This window comes from Macrobrachium rosenbergii, chromosome 16 (genome assembly GCF_040412425.1).
Source record: "Macrobrachium rosenbergii isolate ZJJX-2024 chromosome 16, ASM4041242v1, whole genome shotgun sequence".
NCBI lineage: Eukaryota > Metazoa > Arthropoda > Malacostraca > Decapoda > Palaemonidae > Macrobrachium > Macrobrachium rosenbergii.
Genome location: NC_089756.1, coordinates 48,004,419 through 48,025,630, shown reverse-complemented (window position 1 = coordinate 48,025,630; position 21,212 = coordinate 48,004,419). Strand labels below are relative to the sequence as shown.

Genomic DNA, 21,212 nt, shown 5'->3' with positions numbered 1-21,212 from the left:
AAGAATTTAGGAAACTTAAGTCTTTGGGCTTTAGGGAAGACGGAGGTTGAATAGCACAAAAGAAGAAAAATAAAAGACGGGGGACGGTGTTGTTTAGGTAAGTTCAGAAAGATGCATAAATGAGGAGGCTGGAAAATGAATGGTCGTGGCATGGATGAAAGAGAGGTCACATAGGTGAAGAATATTCCTGGTTGAGTAAGATGGGTTAGGTAGTGAGTGAGAGAGAGAGAAAGAGACTGGAGGCGCTTGGCTGAGAGGCGTGGAGTAGAAAGGCAGAAGCGGTGTTCCACAGGGCGGAGTTTTGGTCTCTCAACATATCCACTACCCCCACGTTCATCAGATGTGAACATTTTCCTCCTCCTCTCCTCCTCCTCCGTCGGTAATCCAGGCATACCCGTGGCTGTGCGGCGTAGTTCTACCTGGTGAATCTTCCCTCACCATTTCCTAAATCATTATGGCCCAACACACCTCTTCCACTTTCTCACTCACTTCTTTCATGTCCATTTAAGGACTGCGTAGATCTCACCTGGGTCTGAGAAATCCCGTCTCTCTCTCTCTCTCTCTCTCTCTCTCTCTCTCTCTCTCTCTCTCTCTCTCTAGGAAGTCCCTTTGATACTGTAGCTGTAGGATTTCAAGGACTCGTTATCCTTAACCCTCGCCAGGTGTGTATCCTGTGTTGTTATCCTGACGATCATTGACCAGAGAGTAGTGTCCATTTTCCTTGTACTGTATTTCGGAAACTAAAATGAGCATTGTATACTCGTTCCTACTCTGCTTATATTGTATATGTAAATTTGTGTATATATACCGTAATGAATTATGAATATTTGATGTATAAGTCTGTTTGATTATTGTGATTTAATTTATTGTGATGGGTTTTCTTGTAGTAGTAAGATGGATGTTTTTTTTTTCCTTAGATTTTTATAGAAGAAAAATAGTGACGCTTCAGATCGAGTTCGATTATCTGGTTAAATCTTGATTAATTTAGAGTAAAATTTAAATGGCTTCCCAAAAGAAGGGAAAAAGTTAATAACGTTACATACTTTTATGTTTTATTTTTTTTTTTAATTAGTCTTTATATTGTTTCAGCTGGGTTTCATCTAAGGTGAAAGTTTTTAATTTTTTATTTTATGGAGGTTTCGTGTTCCCTCCAAGTTTTTGCACAGTCTTCAGCTTTATCTCATATATTCTGAGTTTTATACAGTTCAGAGTAGGCTTTTGAAACCGTTACTATGAGTTTGCAAAATGTAAGTGGTATATAGTCCTCAAATTCTGTCATCAAATAAAGAAAGCATATCAGAATGTTTATCCAAACACCATCTGCTCGTTTTGTTTTGTCCCACGGCTGGTGATGCTATTATGCACCTCGTGATGAAGCCATCAACTTATCAAGGAATTTATAGCCTTCAGCGAACTTTCATTCCCTTGTCAGACAGTATTTAATGTGCATGAACAGTAGGGCACAATAGCTCACAAGACCTGGGTTGACCTACTTGGCCTACCTGGTCACAGGGGCTCTTTTTCTTTATGCCTGTCCTGACCTGGCGCAACATGTCCCTGACTTTCTATTATGGGGCTGATTGTCTTCCTATCACAAACCAGGCACATGACTCACAGGTTTATTATTATTATTATGGCTTTTGCAAACAAGGAAGGTCAGGGAAGAATTACGGAAGGGAAGAGGGTAAAATTAGGTAAGGATATGGTTATGGTCAGGAAATCCTTTGGGGTCAAAGAGGCAAGATGAATATAATCGAAAAATCTCTATGAAAAATGGATGGACAATAAAATGAAAGGGGTTAGTGTTGATAAAGTAGTGCTTGAAACTATCGCATTCTGACAAGAAAATAAGATTTTTTTATTACTACCAAATTTATCGTAAAAATTGTACGAGAGAGAGAGAGAGAGAGAGAGAGAGAGAGAGAGAGAGAGAGAGAGAGAGAGAGAGAGAGAATAGGTATGTGAGAGAGGTGTGGCGTTGCAGCTTCTATAAACGTTACAGTTTTCCTGGTGTTTTGATGGTTGATGTGACGGAATAATAGTCTCTCTCTCTCTCTCTCCTCCATTCGCATATATACAAGATAATCATCTTAATCTCCTCCCACGCTCTTAACAGCTTTCCAACCACCCTTAAACCAACACATCCCCGAAAACATCACAAAATGAAGTCAGCTACTGCAGTCCTCCTGTGCGCCCTCTTGGGTGTCGCCTCCGCACGTATGGCCTACCAGTTCGCCGCTGGGTACGAAGAGATCGTAGGGCAGCCTTCCCAGACCTTCTCCTGCGACAACAGAGCCTACGGATACTACGCCGACGTCGACAACGACTGTAGGGTCTTCCACGTCTGTCTCCCAGTCGTCGATGAAGTTGGAGAGGTGAGGGACAGAAGGCGCTTTTGCGCAGAATGTTTTTTTTTTTATTGTTTTGTATCATTAGGATTTTTTGTTGTTGACTTATTTACGTCACGATAATGAAGATTGAGTTTGGGCATGCGATGAGAGGGAATGAAAACAGTTAGGCAGAAAAGGAATACATAATGGCAGAATTAAAGACTAAACCATGTGGGAGTTCGGGCAGAAAAAGCACCAGTCAGGAGGGAACATGTGACACTTTATAGCTGTCGGATGGCTATATGATAATCTAGTAGAAATTTTCAGTGTATTTCGTATGTTATGTTAAAGTTTGCGTGAGCTCTTGCTTAGATTGCACCTGATCGTACGAATTTTATATTGATTTTTACACATCCAGTAAACCTTATGCATATAATTGTAAAATGTAACCTTCGCTAAATTTGTGTCCGTTTATGAGTTCACCTGTAATAATTATTTACCGATTATTGAGTAGAGTTGAACAATAACAGTGACTAATAGATTAGTGAGTGCAGTTAAACAGTAACATTGATTTGCCTGTTTCCCAGACCCTCGCCGTCGACCACTTCTCCTTCATTTGCGGAAACCAGACTGTCTTCAGCCAGGAGTCCCTCACCTGCGCCGACCCCTTGGACGCCTTCCCCTGCGAACAGGCGCCCACCCTCTACGACGTCGTAAACGCGGAATTTGGCAGAATCCCCGATTCTGACTACTAGTGAAAGATACGCGATACTGGAAGTCACTGATGTTTCCCCAAGCTCAGTCGGATGGCCGATTGGAATACACCTCCAACGCCTCTATTTCAGTTCATTTTAACATCGGAGAGTTCTAAATTTTACAAAGTTCCAATATTTTCTATTTCTTTTTTCCTCTTTTTTTTTGAAATCCGCAGTATCTCAAATTGTATAGACGTTTCTTGTGAATCTTTCATTTTTTTTCATTTGAGATATATGGTTTTTTTCCTGTTTGCCGAATAGTATTAGTTGGTTAGACCTGTTGCAAGCGTTCGATTATTTTGGTGATCAATGCCTCGGATGGTGATATGTGATATTTGTGTTCCTTTCTTGCTTCATATGATTTAGAAAGTATTTTTTCTTCTACTGTATGTTTTTTTTTTTTACATAGAATAGTTTTTAACCTGTTTTAAAAGCGCCCATTAAATTAGTGTCGTCACTTTGTAATTTAGGAAAGATTCTTCTCTGAAAGTTATTGACTTCATTTTGATGTTAAAATCTAGTTCATATAAAAAAATGCTGAGACATTAGGGGAAGGGAAGTACTGTAGGTGTAGAATTTCATTGATATTTTTTTGATCAAGGATGCAAACATATCCTGCCAGTATTTCTTACATTAACGTACAAAAAACACACATACTCTTATTTAACAATGTACACATTATCCATAACAGTTTGATAGATTAAAAAAAATATATTGTATATAAGTATGAAGCCCACCTAAGAATGTCGCTAGTTTTCATGTCAAGTAATTTTACATCTTGTGTGTAGAAGCAATAAGGGCTGGTTTTCCCTTCTTGCCTATGTATACATAATCAGCTGGACTGTATCATGAAAACAGGATATATATAGGGTAAAAAAAAAATGTTGTATAAAAAATAAAAAAAAAATCTCCCAAACGCTGTGTGTTTTGGAGGAGCTGTAGATAAGATATAAGCGAATAAATAAGTGCACGATTATATTTGTACTTTGTTTTACCTTTTCGAAATGTGGATTGCCGCTTCTTAGATAATGGATGCATTATTATGTGTTTTTGATATTGCTCTCTCTCTCTCTCTCTCTCTCTCTCTCTCTCTCTCTCTCTCTCTCTCTCTCTCTCTCTCTCTAGAGGAATAGATGGATGATCATGTGAATACTTTCCCTCTCTCTCTCTCTCTCTCTCTCTCTCTCTCTCTCTCTCTCTCTCTCTCTCTCTCTCTCTCTCTCACACACATACAGCGCGGTCTCCCTCTTGCACATATACACACTCATACAGCATCATCTCGCTCACGCACACACCTACACAGCATCCTCTCTCTCTCTCTCTCTCTCTCTCTCTCTCTCTCTCTCTCTCTCTCTCTCTCTCTCTCACATACACAGGGTCATCTCTCACACACACAGCATCATCTCTCACACACACACACACACACAGCATCATCTCTCACACACACTCACACAAGCATCATCTCACACACACACTCACACAGCATCATCTCTCTCACACACACACACAGCATCATCTCTCTCACACACACACACAGCATCATCTCTCACACACACACACTGCATCATCTCACACACACACACACACACTCACAGCACAATCTGGTTAACCCTTTAAACATCGTCGCAAATGAAGTGAGAATGTAAGCAGTTGCAAGGTTACTCACCATAGCGCTACCCGCCTATTTGCATAAGCACACAAGGTAATGGGAGATGGTGTTTTCCTGTCGTCGTTGCTGCATTCGTAATGAACCTTGGTGAAAGAACCTTGTTTACAGTTGTAGTCAGTTAATTTTACGATGTGAGAGGCAAATAATTCAGCCAAGTGAAAAAACACAAATGAGAGTGTTGCTTACTGAAACCTCGTTAGGTCAAGCTATCAGTTTTAAATGAGACTCACTTCAAGAATGCAAACTCTTTGCTTTTCTTTGTATTTCGTGAATATTTAAACCAACCCGCCCGCGCACATGTATATTATATATATATATATATATATATATATATATATATATATATATATATATATATATATATATATATATATATATATATATATATATGTATATATATATATATATATATATATATATATATAATATATATATATATATATATATATATATATATATATATATAATGTATAGTTTCATAAAGAAGGATTTTCCCACTTTGGCTTCCAAAGACAATCCCAAGCCTCTTTTTTTTTTTTTGCTCACCTTGCTACCCTCCCTAGCTTCACTTATTCATTGACCTACCTCCCTAGGGCGTCCTACCATCATCCGTTATATTCATTCCAAAACGCATGCGAATTGATCTCTTCCATTCTTCCACCATACAATTAAATTTTATTTAACTTTTCTTGCTGGTTTTTATTTAACTTTGTTGTTCTGTGTAGAAGTGCCGTATAATATTGGTTCTCATCACGCCTGACGTCAGACGTAAATATTTGTAATGAAACAATAGTAAACAATGAAATGAATGAAGACGAAGTAATTGTCGTTTGTATTTTTTTTTTTTTTGTAGGAGAGGCGTCTCATATGTGGTGGTTAACGACCGCTGGTTCTCAATAAATTCGTAATGTCAGTTGTCGACTGTTGTTTTGGGTTCAAAGGCTCATATTCATATAAGAAATACAACTTTGATACACTGTTTTTTTTATTTAAATATCTTGTTTCATTATAATTTTTACCATTTTTTATTATTTTTTGTTTGTTTACAGAGACATGATAATAATTTAGGTACAGTATCTTACTGGTTGAATTGAGAGGACAATGGCCCGTTGAAACACCTGTTTCCAAATGGAGGAATTGACTAACATTTTATTTACTCGTGTTTTATTATTGTGAGTATACAGTAAGAGTATTGATATTTATCATTAGCGTAGCCGCCTACTCTTAGAGAAAAATTATTATTATTAGTTTTTTCCTCTGTGCATACCATGCGGTCAATGAGGGGTCAAGGATTCCATTAAGTGTCGGTAGTCTAAAAGTTTTTTTTTTTTTGTGGGGGTGGTGGTAAAGGGGTCCGGGTCGGTGGCTTGGGGTTATCCAGTAGTGTAGGATGAGCATCTGACATTTACCCTCAGGAATTTGGAGATGTAGGAAACAGCTGTTCTAATATAATCCGTTATTTACTGTAAACAAAACTCTCTTGAATACACACGAGAAGAGGGGTAAAAATGATGGCAATGGGTGAATCATTACAAACGTTATTGTTGGGAGAGTTCGTGTTCCTACACGCAGTGGCATCTTCCCTTCCATTTCCTTTCATTCGAAGTGTTTTCATACAACATTTCTTCCCTTCTGTTTTGTTTGGTCACGTCGACCGTCGGAACCTTGGCCAACATTCCTTGCATGTTTAATGAAAAGACGCCTTTCTTAGTGTCTAACAATGCGTTGACATTATAGGCAATGCTCAGATGGGTTGGAATATTTTTTTTATTTGTTTGTACTCATTTATTTCTCATGAATACATGTGTGTGATGATTTTCTTGTAAAGTACGTAATATTTTACATGACAACAAGAAATTGTGGCATTTCTTTTAAGATAATTTGGGAATATTTCTGTTATATATATACATATATATATATATATATGTATATATATATTTATATATATATATATATATATATATATATATATATATATATGTATATATATACTGTATATATACGCACTTTTGGAATTGAAGTGTATATGTGTATTGCAAAAGAAAGAGGGCGTAAGAATAATAGAAAGCCTGAGAAATGAGTGGCTATGTAGAGAAGAGAAAAGGGTTAGCTTGGATCAGTTCTTTTGAGATGGTTTGGTCATGTGGAAGGAATAGGTGACGATATGAGAGGAAGACCTAGAAAACGCTACATATATGACGTGGAAGAGGGTTTGGAAATGGAGGGCCCTAATATCCAGAAGGCGCTGGATGCTGCTGCAAACAGTGAGTCGTTTTCTAGCATCAGGTTTAATATACTCAGTTTGCTAGGTGTTTTATCTTGGCTACGACTAAAATGGGGAATAGTTTACTCAGTTCAGTTGTGAAATCTTCTGATCTCCAAATATTTAAGTGAGGAGCGAGTTCATTCTCGCATTTTGCTGACTTATTCTGAATTTCAGGTGTGTCAGTTTTATTTTCTGTTCCCTCAAATTTTATATTTATCACCTTTTCCCATAACTTGCCTCACTCTGCAGGCTGATTTCCCTTTGAAGCCCTCTTGGGTTAATAGTCTGGCGACTCTATACATTTATGCTTTCAGCTGAAGATTTTAAGAAAGAAGAAAGTGTTCCAGACGGAAGTAGATGGCGCATTACGTGCTTGTTTACCTCCTGTGTTCGTGTATGTAGCGGTTAAGTCGTTGGAGTTTCCCGTACGATTCGCCATTCAAATATGAATGTGGCAGTGGCCTGTTTGTATGTGAAGCCATCTCCTTTAAGGGGAAAATATTCAAATGTTGAAATGAGTTTAGTGTTTTACAGTTTTTTTGTACATCCTGACCTCCAGATTTGACAGTGAAGTATAAACTGGTAAACTTCAAAATTCATTTAACAATATCGAAAATAAAATTAATATATAATTAAATAACAGCCAACTGTTCCTATATTAGCCATCATAAATTTTACATTAAAATCCTTATTTTACTTGGACAATTTAGCGAAAATAAAAATTGCATTTTATACAAACAGTCTGTCAGACATCTTACTACAGTACTGTATTTGATGAATTGCCAAATCCGTGGAGTAAAGGGACCTGGCATGGAATTTCAAATGCTGGTTTTTATTTGTATGTGAAGACTTGAAAACCGAATAGACAGTACAGGATGTATATTAGAGTAACAGTTTTTCATTTTATGACTATCTATCTATCTATCAGACTTGTGTCTTTGTCAGTATCCTTTAATCAGTTGTGGCCGAGTATCTTGTGAATGTGTTTCTTTCGCCATATACATATCGTTCATATTACTGATTTAAAGAACTATTTATAAAATGATAGTTTGTCATTTTTATTCTTATATATTTTTATTTGTATGTGATTGAAAAATATATAGGAATATATCTATCTATCTATCTATCTATATATGTATATATATATATATATATATATATATATATATATATATATATATATATATATATATATATATATATATATATATATTATATACTGTATATATATATGTATATATATATGCGCGTGTTGAAAATAAACGAATGTGCTTGGCACTCTGTCGTTTCATTTTGAACTTTTCCAATGGCTTTAGCTAATATTATGTTTATTTATGTAAAACCAGGATTATATTTTTTAATTTACCAAAACTTTCGATTAATTTATATATATATAAAACTTATATATATATTTAATGGATATTTGATATATATATATATATATATATATATATATATATATATATATATATATATATATATATATATATATATAATTAGTAACTGAAAAACTCATGTGTGCGATTTTGCCTTGCTTTCATAACATTTATAGGAATACTGTTTTATTTTTGTTAATATAGCATTTCTGTTTAGTTATCGTGTCAGTTTTACTTGTTTATGTAAGCATATATTGCATATGCATTATTGTTTTTCACAGACGATGTTCCGGCATGTAAATGTCTTTTTATATATACAGTATATATGTTATATACATATACATACACACACATATATATATATATATATATATATATATATATATATATATATATATATATATATATATATATATATATATATATACATACAGTATGTGTGTGTGTGCGTGCACACGGGGTGTAACACGACTTTATGCAGATGTTTTGGGAAATGAAAGAAAATGTCATTCTGAGCAGAAAATGTTCAATAAATATATGCATTTTAAGGCTTCGTTCGACGGTAAGGTGAATTTCTAAAATGACTGTTATCATTAAACGGGCAGGATGTTGTTGGAGTGAGTAGTCAGGGTTATTTGGGGGGGGGGGGAAGGGGGGGCTGGGGTTGGAGCTGATCAGTTCACATGTTGCTCTGAACAATCACACTCTTCCGCCAAGATAAGTGAGCGCGTCCGGGTTACAAGTGTCAAATTCCTAATTCATTTGAGAGCAAGAAATTGGAGACAATACCTTACTGTTCCAGTAATGTGGAATATGCAGATATGATGTTTATTTATGGGTTGTGCAACAGTTCCATTTCTAGATTACACGGTTGTGAACCCCACTGTTATACAGAAAAGGAAATCGGCGATTAGGCCGATGTAAATAAAATCCCTCCAAATCAAATGTATTCTTTAGACACTGAAAAAAGTGGAAAAAATGCTTGCATCATTGAAACCTCCCTCTCCGTCAATGGTATTCATTGGACCCCGATAAAGGAAAGAAAAGCAGGGCTAATGGAATCTCCCCTCTATGAAAGATATGCCTATTCATTAAACACCGATCAAAGATTTAAAACGTATTATCAAAAATCTCTCCTCCATCAAAAGTATTCATCACATACTATTATAGTCAAAGGAAAAAACGCACCTATGAAAACGCTTTCGTCTCTGTCAGATTAAAAAGACTGGAACATTATGGAAAATTCACTTTCTTCATTCTTTCCTGTCAAAAGTAGCCTGTTCATGCAGTAATCGAAAGAAGTAAAAAACCTGGCATAGTCCAAAGTGCAGTATCCTTCCTACTTACAATCTCTCGCCATCATGATTACTGTCATTATCACTTATTCAGCATAGGCATATGCCTAGTCCTGACTCCTGATTCAACAGTTCCGTGACGAGGCGGCAGGACAGTTTGTGGTAGAATTGAACGATCACAAATAAATGTTGCCGAGTAACATTTACACTACTTTCTTGATACGTAAAGCTAATCATTAAAATTAATTACACGAAGTCTGTTCACCTGTGATTTACTAGTTGAAGGGGCTTTAATGTTACATTTTTCAATAACCTGCAAGAGAAATTAATAATTAAAAGGTTAGTAATGCAGTTGCCTAATGCGCTTCATCAACCCTCCCCCCATATCTCTGACTACTCACTCCGACATGCAATCTTACTTGACCGTTTAATGATAACAGTTATTTAGAAAATTCACCTCGCTGACAAATGAAGCCTTAAAATGTATATGTTTATCGAACATTTTCTGGTCAGAATGACTTTTTCTTTCATTTCATTTTGCATAAACTCAAAATATTTATATATGTATAAATATATATATATATATATCTATATATATCTATCTATCTATCTATCTATCTATCTATCTATCTATCTATATATCTATCTATATATATATATATATATATATATATATATATATATATATATATATATATATATATATATAATATATAAACATTCCTTTTAACATTCTGACACGAGTTCATGAGCTTATTTGCAATCTGTTAATTTGCTCATATTTATCCATCATTCTTTCGTATTTTGCAGTCTAAAGAAGCACGATATCAGCGAGTGGTTTCTGCGGCCAGTAAAGATTTTCTGTTTGATTTTTGCATACGTAATACATAAATGCATGATTTTAGACTTTAATTTACAAGAACTCCAAAACAGTTGGCCGTACTTCTCCCCCAGGAACTATTTCAGCTGAAGAGGTTTTGCGGAGCTTGATCCAAGCAGGACTTACTTTAGACATGCAAGGCATAGATTAATTTTGTGTGGCCTTGTTTGGTGCCGTGTTGAAGTCACATGGCATCTCTGTAGATTAATTATATTCAAAGGTGAAACAGTGTGATAGGCTAGAGGGCTGTCGAACCGGGAGAATCTTTTCTTCCTGGTGGAATGTAACGATTTTTTAATATTCTTTCATCCTCTCATTATTGCTTCATTCTCTTTCATTAGCCTTCTGTAATCCTGCTGCCCAATCCCCTCTATATCAGTTCATAGAGGTGATAAAGTTGTGGTTTCCCCACAGTTACACAATTAGATCTATTTATTGCATGTCATTCCCTTTGCAGGTATCTTTAACTTGCTTTCATTACTCCCTCCGTTGTCTTGATTACCGCGAGAGTATACTATTGCGGGGATTGGAGTTCACTTTTAAAGCCAGTAGTTGGAGCTGTGGTGGTCTTGTCAACCATTCGATTGTGCTTGGATCAGATAGGTATCAATATGCTAGTCAGGTTGATATCTCGGAGCAAAACAATCCCTTAGGACTGGCCCTTGGATTACTATGGTGGGCTGGTACCTGGGGATTGGGATCTTGGCATGCTCTTTGGTTTGCCAACCAAATTGATTAGAGTGGGGATGACTGTATGTCAGTAATGCTGTTAGTCCCATCAGTGGAGCTTGGCCTTCAAGTGACTCGAATCATGTTGGTGACATCCCTTTGGGGTAGGGTAGGGTAGCTTTTACTGGTGCCATCAATGGAGGAAGGGTCTCCAAGAAAGTCTGGTGGCGTCTTTTTTTGAGATTTTCAGATTTTTTTTTCATATGTTAATTTTGTTTGCTTATAATATGGATATAACTATGGTATCTCATACCCTTGGACCCCATGATGATTCCCAGGCATGGTCAAGGACTCTTGGCTCTGATAAGGGTACCTAAGACCCAGTAATAGACGCTAGACGAGTGAATTTAGAGAGATGTTTATCCAATAAATCAACTGTTCTAGGTTCGGGTTGGACCTGGTGTCTGTTAATAGTGAAGGCAAAACTTTGTTTTCTGTTGATTTGAATAACAGTGAAGGCTTAGGAGACTTTATTTCAAGAGAGATAATGCAGTGAAGGTAATATACCGAGAATTCTTCATGGTTGTCAAATACCTGTTTATTGCCATTATTAAAATATATGGATGACATTTGAAAATTCGGGTTCGAATAAAAAATACGAATGCAGGCCACTTCATTCGGTGCCCTGTAGGCATTACGCAAGGTTCTTCGCAGCGTCCCTTCGGCCCCTAGCCGTCACCCATTGCATTTCTGACACTATCTCCTATCATATTCTCTTCCACTTTTCTTTCCACCCTCTCCTAACAGTTGTTACATAGTGCAGCTGCGATGTTTTCCTCCTGTTGCACCTTTAAAGCCTTTTTTGTCCAGCGCTTGCCCTTTGGCCTAAATTTTTTATTCAATTCCATCAAAGAGTAGGATGAAAAGTGGAAATCCTAGGTCTGTTTTTGCATGATATTCATTCATTCATTCATTCATTCATTCATTCATTCATACTGTTTCCAAATATTCAAGCTATTTTGAATACCTTTTCCTTTGTTTGGTGTTTTTGATGTCACATCGATTTCAAGCTTCCAAAGAAAGTTGGTTTCAACCTCCCAGTCTAATACATGAAATATGCCGTTCATACACAAATAATCAGTGTCCTTTAAATAGAGAAGTTATGGATATAATTCTCATTTTCTATTATTTCCAAGCTGTGACGGTTTTCTACAATAGCGTTGTGTTTAAGGGTAAACTTCCGCATGTTCGTCACTTCCACTAATACGTCGTAGACATTTTACAAAGTGAATGTTATTTGTTATATCATATACTCTGAAGTTGAATGTGTGGCTTAATTTGTGTAGCTGTCACTTTAGATATGATGAATTCTGTAAACTAATTATGCATTTAAGATATTAAAACTCTCTCTCTCTCTCTCTCTCTCTCTCTCTCTCTCTCTCTCTCTCTCTCTCTCTCTCTCTCTCTCTCTCTCTCTCTCTCTCTCTCTCTCTCAGTCCCACTTTTTGATGAAGAGGTTTGAATTTACGGACTAAGAGTGGTACAAGCTATACCGTAATGATTGTCGCCTTTAAATGTAAAATTTTAGTCAATGAAAACAAATTTATGATTAATTCATTTACGAAAAATATATTTTTGAAACATTTGTAGCACACGATGAACTTATTTTCATTATTTTACATTTTCTGTTAATGCTCAAGATATTTTATGATATATACTCCTATTTTTAGTTTCACACTTTTAGCTCTTCTGTGTTGCTCTTATATTATTACAGTATTGTTTGATTATATATATACATACATACATACATACATACATACATACATACATATATATATATATATATATATATATATATATATATATATATATATATATATATATATATATATGTGTGTGTGTGTGTGTGTGTGTGTGTGTGTGTGTGTGTGTGTGTATAACAGAATCACGAAAATATGGAACGTGTTGAATATATAAATAAAGATAAAATCCACGAAGGAAACGGAAACACTGGAGTGCTGCGAGGCCTTTTGACACTTACGTCCTTTACTTAGCAGTCTGCTAAGTAAAAGACGTAAGTGTCGAAAGCAAAGGACGTAAGTGTCGAAAGGCCTCGCAGCACTCCAGTGTTTCCGTTTCCTTCGTGATTTTATCTTTATATTTATATATATATATATATATATATATATATATATATATATATATATATATATATATATATATATATATATATATATATATATATATATATATATATATATATATATAAGCGAATCCACAGGCAAATGACAGGCAGAAGTTCAGTACCAAGCGCTTTCACGTTTATTGACGCATCGTCTGGCCACAAATGAGACACAGATGAAAAAAAAGATAACCTCCTTTTCATCTGTGTCTCATTTGTGCCCAGACGATGCGTTAATAAACGTGAAAGCTCTTGGTACTGAACTTCTGTCTGTCATTTTCCAGTGGGATTCGCTTATTCACTGAAGTCACGTGCATCTACTGTGATTTTTCAAGCATATATACTATATATATACATATATACACACACACACACACACACACACACACATATATATATATATATATATATATATATATATATATATATATATATATGAGATTAGACTAATTTTAGAGGAGTGAGTGAACCAGGGAGCTAAAGGTTAAACTAATCACTCTACCTACACTATGCATGTAATTTATTCCATTTGAAAAAACTTATTTGATATCATGTCACCTGTATTATGTGTACTGTAATGTAATTTCTTTTTATTCTTTGTTGCAGGGGCTTGAAAGGCGAGGAGTTGAACAAGGACTATTTCCTAAGTATAACTCAGCTCATCTTTAACCATAAAGGTAAGTAAAAGTGCTTTGTGACTTATAATGACCATTTATAATGATCAGCTGGTCAGCTGGTATAGTGGTTAGTGTCGTGGAATGCCACTCAGATGTCGCGGGTTCGCGTCTCCCTGAGGGCAATGAAAAATCACTGTCTCTGTATCATGATCAATTACTGCTGAAGTGTGGGGTCTGCGGTGGGAGGTTGATACCAACATTCTTTGGAAGCTTGAATTTCAAGTCAGTGGCCCCTGTGTGCTTGTTCCATGTGAGTAAGTTTCATCTGCTGAAATAATAATAATAATAATAATAATAATAATAATATCACAATTATCAAGAGTACTCATTAAGTAATTTGATTTTTAGTGGAATGATTTCATGTGGTCGTAAAAATCTAGCACTACAATGGCTCCTTTTCAGTAAAACCAAGAGTAACTGTATTTTATAATGTGTTAAATAACAACCAAACGTCATAAAGGCTAATTGTCTTGACAATCAAGATCTGAATTTTGAGAAGATACAGTTTTAGCACAGTGACTTCATAGCAGTGAATACCCTAAACATGGTTAGTGTTGCAGTTAATCCATACACAGTTTCTAAAATGACATTATTTGATGTGTCCAGTGCATCAGTCACAACAATTTTTCTTATGCGTTTCTAAATCCTTTTTATCTGCCATATTCAAATTACGTGACAGAATTCCCGTAGTAAATAAATGGAAAATACCAGTGACCGAAATGTATGATTAAACTAGTAGTATATCTCAAAGGACTACGACCGAATTGGTAGTTTGATCGAAATGTCTTCGGTCCTTATAAATAAAAAGTCGAAAATATAACTTTTTACACGTCTGTCGGTTAAAGAACGTAAAACAGATTTTTGCATGTATACGTACATTTATATACATATATGTATGTATATATATATATATATATATATATATATATATATATATATATATATATATATATATATCTCACAACGACAAGGAGAAAATGTATATCAGTTATTTGTGATGTTATGCTGATGTTCCGTATGTTATATAATTGTCAGGAAATAATTCCACAATGTCACGTAAAACTTTCAGTACCTAGTGGCCTTAGTTTTGGTACGCTTTCATGAGCAAATCTTTCTTATCATTCAGGGTCCTAGAAAGAGTTGGTTTAATTCAAGAAATTTTGTTGTTTTTATTTTACTTTCAACCAGTGGCACTTGGTAATTTAAGTTTCTTGTTAATATTTTTAGTCTACTCATTGGTGTTATAATTTATTTCAGGATATTTGATTTAAACAGCGATTAATGTCGAATTCTAGCCCAGCTTTCTCTCTTTTTTTTTCTTATTAAAGGCTTTGAAACGAGTGAATATTAAGGTACTTATTTATAGCTGGAAGCAAATCTATGTCTTCCTGCAATTTCCTGATCTGAAGCCTCCCTTGATGTCATTATTATATCAATACTATAATTATTAGGCATCTGGAGTTCTGTGAAAGTTTGACTCTTTTTTGATGGGGTATCACTGAGCCTTGTAAGATGACGAGGATCAAAGGTTTTTAAAGACATTTCATGTTGTTGCTGAAAACCTGGGATTAATAGCGTATCTGAATTGTCTTATTCAAAAAGATTGTTTGAAAGCTGTTAGATTCTTGTCATTGGTCATTTATAGACCTTGGCTTAGATGGCAATTGATATTATGAGTCTTTTCAAAGTACATCAGTTTATATTGCTTATTGGTACCTGTCCATGTTCCTGGTATCTATAAATTTGTGTTTGGTTGTCTGAAACTTTTTATTTTTGTTTTGCCCTTAAACATTCGGTGTAAGTGACAAAGAATTTCTGTTAGTGATATTCAATTCTTGCGCTGCCTTTGGACAGAAAGTATATATCAGCGTATACTTCATAAGCAGCCGTTTTCCTTCATTGAATAAATTGCAAGACTGGAGCAAATCATTCGTATTAGAAAGTTGTTTTATTAATATCTCAAATATATGTGTCTGGAAGATGTTGGCAATTCTAGGAATAGACATGTAATCACGTACGAAATTGTTCACTGACTCCATTTATTAGTTTTAAATCATACAGATTGGCTTGCTCGGCTATCGTTAAGAAATTTACAAAGATGTGTTTTCACCATTGTAGCAGATTTACTCTTGTCACGTTATTGCTATTATGATACTTTATTTATTACAGTGCCCTCGCTACACATCTCTAATGATCTAAGGTGATCGAGCTTTTAGAGGTCAATTCACTTATCCGGCATTTGTGTCTAGGATTGTCTTACTTGTCTTACTTTCTTCCGTTAATAGCTACTTTCATTCGCAGTAGCACGACTGGGTTGCCAGCTTTTTTTTTTTTTTGGTCCTTCGTTCTCTCATGATTTTGGGCTCCCGATTTGACGCGTGAAGGTTGTGACCAAATCCTGGCTTACGTTAACACTTTTCCCCCGCAGGTTTTGTCATGCTAATTGATGTGTTGCATGATGGTTCAAGGAAAGTAGTCGGACATTATTTGATGCTTGTCTTGTTTTTGTCGCTAGTGAAAGTCACGTGTTTATTTATGAAGTTTGCTTTTGAGTGCTTCAGAAGAAAATTATAGACTTTTGTTGCTACTGTTCATCGTAATGATGTCTTTTTTGGAGGAATATCTGTATACATTGGCGAATATTACATTTAATTCTTAGGCTTTAAATTACTTTACTTAATAAATATTGCCTTAATTATTTTGCTGTATATCTTCACAAATTCAAAGGAGCACCAAGGTATGCTGTTTACAGGTAGGTTTAACATTATGTAATGACCTTCCAAATAATAGCTAATTATTATAGCATTATTTATCCATGGGCTCTAATTTTGTTAGGTATATTCAGACGATAAGAAAATCGAGGGAGGCGAAACTTAATATTTATAAATAACTCCTCAAGAGAAATTTTTCCACTGAATTTCGATTGTAAAGTAGAAGCAATATCCGGGTTCGGAATTCGTACAGAATTTATAAACTTAGGTTGTTCTTTCAGAGGAGAAGCGTTTCAGTATTTTTACTGGTTTAAAAATTTTTATGTTGCTTTGTTTTACCACTTCATTGTTTTTACCAATGATCGTTTAGCTTATACAGGCATATTTACAACCAAAACACTCTCTCTCTCTCTCTCTCTCTCTCTCTCTCTCTCTCTCTCTCTCTCTCTCTCTCTCTCTGCGGTGTTCTGTTTGTTAGTCATTCTTAGAGAAAGACTCTCTCTCTCTCTCTCTCTCTCTCTCTCTCTCTCTCTCTCTCTCTCTCTCTCTCTCTCTCTGTTTTATTTGTTAGCCCATTTCTAGAGAAAGTCTCTCTCTCTCTCTCTCTCTCTCTCTCTCTCTCTCTCTCTCTCTCTCTCTCTCTCTCTCTCTCTCTCTCTCTCTGCAGTGTTCTGTTTGTTAGTCATTCTTAGAGAAAGACTTTCTCTCTCTCTCTCTCTCTCTCTCTCTCTCTCTCTCTCTCTCTCTCTCTCTCTCTCTCTTGGTCCCCCCCTTTGCGGTGTTCTGTGTGTTAGTCATTCCTAGAGAAAGACTCTCTCTCTCTCTTTTTGGTGTTTTGTGTTAGTCATTCCTAGAGAAAGACTTTCTCTCTCTCTCTCTCTCTCTCTCTCTCTCTCTCTCTCTTGATATGTTGTGAATCACTTTGAAAGTTTGATGTCTTCTCCTTCTCGCGTCTCTGAGACGGATGCTCAACCCTACCCCGCCCACCTTTTCACCCGTCCCGAGAGAGCAAAACAAGGTCGCGAGAGGAAATTCCACTGACCCACATTACTGACTCTTTGTACTGTATTTTATGTGGTGGAAGAAAAGAAGCATGATTGTGGGTGATCATTAAGAGAAAAGATTCCGATGGAGCTCCCTCCCTCCCTCCCTCTGCCCAGACCAGCTCTCTCTCTCTCTCTCTCTCTCTCTCTCTCTCTCTCTCTCTCTCTCTCTCTCTCTCTCTCTCTCTCACAAAGATAATACGACGGAATAATATGTACTTATAGCCCCTCTTGATGTATGTCTTCAAGATGAAACCGTCACACATTGATGCACATGATGCCGAGCGATTGTTTATGCCCAAAAGAAGAAGTACCCGCGCCGGCATAAGGCCAAAGTAATCTAAGAGAGAAATTGAGTTACAACTTTGATTTCTTTTATTAAAGGTGTGATTTGAGGAATGTGCCAATTGATAGTTGATTTGTTGTAGATATCAAATAGACAATCGAATTTCTATCCGGTATCTCTACATGCAGGGATATAAATATGTACGGGCTGTCGTGTTCAGATTGCATTATCTGATTCGATGCGTTGGTTTTTTCTTATAGGTATATGTCCTCGTTTGAAATTATATGTATGTATGTATGTATGTATATATATATATATATATATATATATATATATATATATATATGTGTGTAATAATATGTATTTATATATATATATATATATATATATATATATATATATATATATATATATATATATATATATATATATATATATATATATATATACATACATACATACACAAATTATAATGATGATTTGTTTGTAAGAATGCATTTTAAGATGTGGACACCTTTAATTTTATGCTTGTTAGATAATTAGCATATCATTACCGGGTACACAGAGAAAGACAGTCCGAGTCGTTCTTTTTTTATATGCAGCTGTTTATTTTCACTTTCAGTGGCTGTGTGAAAGATCTCAGAAAGTATGACTTTCTCTTTTCTCGCATCTGTTTTTTCCCTTTGTTTATTTTATTTTTTTTTTTAGCTCCGTCACGCCCAAGACTACTTTCTTGAAGTGACATAGAGATAAGGAGCACTTTCTTCCAGACGCAGCTTTGTTCTTTTATTGCTGCACGCAAAGTGTCGGTGTCTTTTATGCTATTAACACTTTTTTCTACAACTTTCCAGTGACCACTGACTCCCTCTCTCTTTCTGTTTGTCCCTCATCAGATATGCGATCGTAAAGTTTTTAGTGTCCGATTGTCAATTGTTTGTATTTTTGTTATCTGATTCTTACATTTTTATTCCTCCTTGTGTTTCCTTTCGTAAAGGTTTTGAAATTTGTTTTCGAAAATTTTGCAGAACGTTGCGTCTTGTGCCTTGCAACAAGTTGGTAGAATTTTGGGAAAGATAGAAAGGTAACTTTTTGGTACCCAGGCCTACATCGGCGGCGAATGCTTCCCAGGTAGGTCAGTTTTAGTGACCATAAATCAAGCAATGCCAGGTAGACTTTGGCGTCCTACGTTAGGTCAGATTCTTTCCCTTCAGTTATCATTGTTTAGCCCCCATAAGAGGGTAATGCCGTCATTGCACCTCACGTGTCGCACTGTAAGCATTACGGGTGTTTGCTGCATCCCTTCGGCCCCTAGCTGCACTCTCTTTTTAGCCTTAGTTTGCCCTTATTCCGCTTCATTTCTTCAGTCTTACTGTCCAACCTCTCTAACTTTTACTTCTTATCGCAGCTGTTTGGTTTTCTCTTAGCTCCACCGGTACACTTTATATCTTTTACTTCATCTCCATTATTTCCTGGATCTTTTTATCCTGCTGTCTAACCACTCTAACTCCCTCTTTTTACTGTATGCAGGGCTGAATAACAGAAAGTGCCCCAATGCTTGGCCTGACAGCCTAACATTGCATAAATCAATCAGTCAGTCAATCATTCCTTGCCCATGGTTGTTTACGATGTCCGAAAGCTGTTATTATTATTATTTGCACACCTTGGAGCTAAGGTCATATTTTTCAAAATGAAGGCATATCAAACAGATGCACGTATCTGGAAATTTCTTTCTTTTAAACAGGTGTCCTTAAATACACACTCCTTCATGCAACTGTCGAGTCTTTCGTGGAATGGTATGTGCTTCATACCGCCATATTATGCTGGTTTTTGGAAATTGCGTTGCGTGTTTTTAATGATCCTTCCTCACCTCTGCATTGGTTTGATCGTCTGGCAGAAGTTGCTCAAAGTACGCACGCGGCCACTTCAACTCCTATAATATTTGCACTTATCTTTCCCGTCTGTTCATTGAGGGCCTAAGGTTTCACCTGAGCAGTCTTTGGAATATCTTATATGTATATGTATATATATATATATATATATATATATATATATATATATTTTATATATATAAATACATATATATTTTATATATATAAAACATACATGCATATATATATATATATATATATATATATATATATATAATATATATATATATATATATATATATATATAAGCCACACATTGATATTGAATTCACATTTACACACCAAGGGAATTAAGCTGGTCCGCTGGTATAGTATTTAGTGTCGTGGCACGCCACTCAGATGTCGCGGGTTCGCGTCTCCCCCAGGGCGATGAAAAATCACTGGCTCTGTATCATGATCACTGTGGGGGTCTGCAGTGGGAGGTTGGAACCAGCATTCTTTGGAAACTTGAATTTCAAGTCAATGGCCCCAGTGTGCTTGTGCCATGTGAATAGGTTTCATCTACTAGAATAGTAATAATATATATGATAAGTGCATTTACCCCCGTTTAGATTCGAAGTTATGTATTTTGGGTTTGATGCATAGCTGAGCGGAACTTATGCATTACGCTATCAAGAGGGATGTAATTTAATTTCAACCTGCTGTACATATTCCTGTCTATTTCAGGCTCCATACTTAGAATTGAAACCAACCCATTTCCACCATGTAACACATGGGTATTTTATGACAGTTTTGTCCTTATTCACCCTGGGTAGATTAGAATCATAGCTGATGGAGATGCACTTATCTACTATAATTCCATTTATTTATAATTGATTCCCAAGATGAAGTTACTTTGATTTGAAGTCGCATTTGTGGGTAAATATCTGAGAGTTTGAAAAAGTCTCATGTGAATTAGTGACAAAACATTCATAAAATATGCACGTGGTACAAACTTGACGCTTTGCCTTCATTGTGTAAATGGGTTGATATAAGTTCTGTGTGCAAAACTTTAAACTGACAGGAATATGTACAGTATAGTTGAAATCAGGTTTTATTTATCATGGTAGTATTGTGGACAAGTCCCTGTCACCTCTGTATCAAACCCAAAGGCATAGCTTTAAATCTTGGCCAAGGTGCGCTTAGCAAATAAAATTCCCTTTAGG

The 21,212-nt window shown here is 35.7% G+C and overlaps 1 protein-coding gene across 2 annotated transcripts in view; it reads left to right on the top strand.

The window, feature by feature from the left end:
* LOC136847417 (U-scoloptoxin(01)-Cw1a-like) overlaps nt 1-4,061 on the top strand; it is a 31,097-nt gene extending 27,036 nt beyond the window's left edge. For both annotated transcript variants that reach the window (XM_067119089.1, XM_067119088.1), the window contains exons 2-3: nt 2,117-2,375; nt 2,918-4,061. In XM_067119089.1, the coding sequence (XP_066975190.1) occupies nt 2,163-2,375; nt 2,918-3,085 (381 nt within the window). In that variant the 5' untranslated portion in view covers nt 2,117-2,162 and the 3' untranslated portion in view covers nt 3,086-4,061. The remainder of the gene's footprint in view (nt 1-2,116; nt 2,376-2,917) is intronic.
* Nucleotides 4,062-21,212: the final 17,151 nt, after the last annotated feature.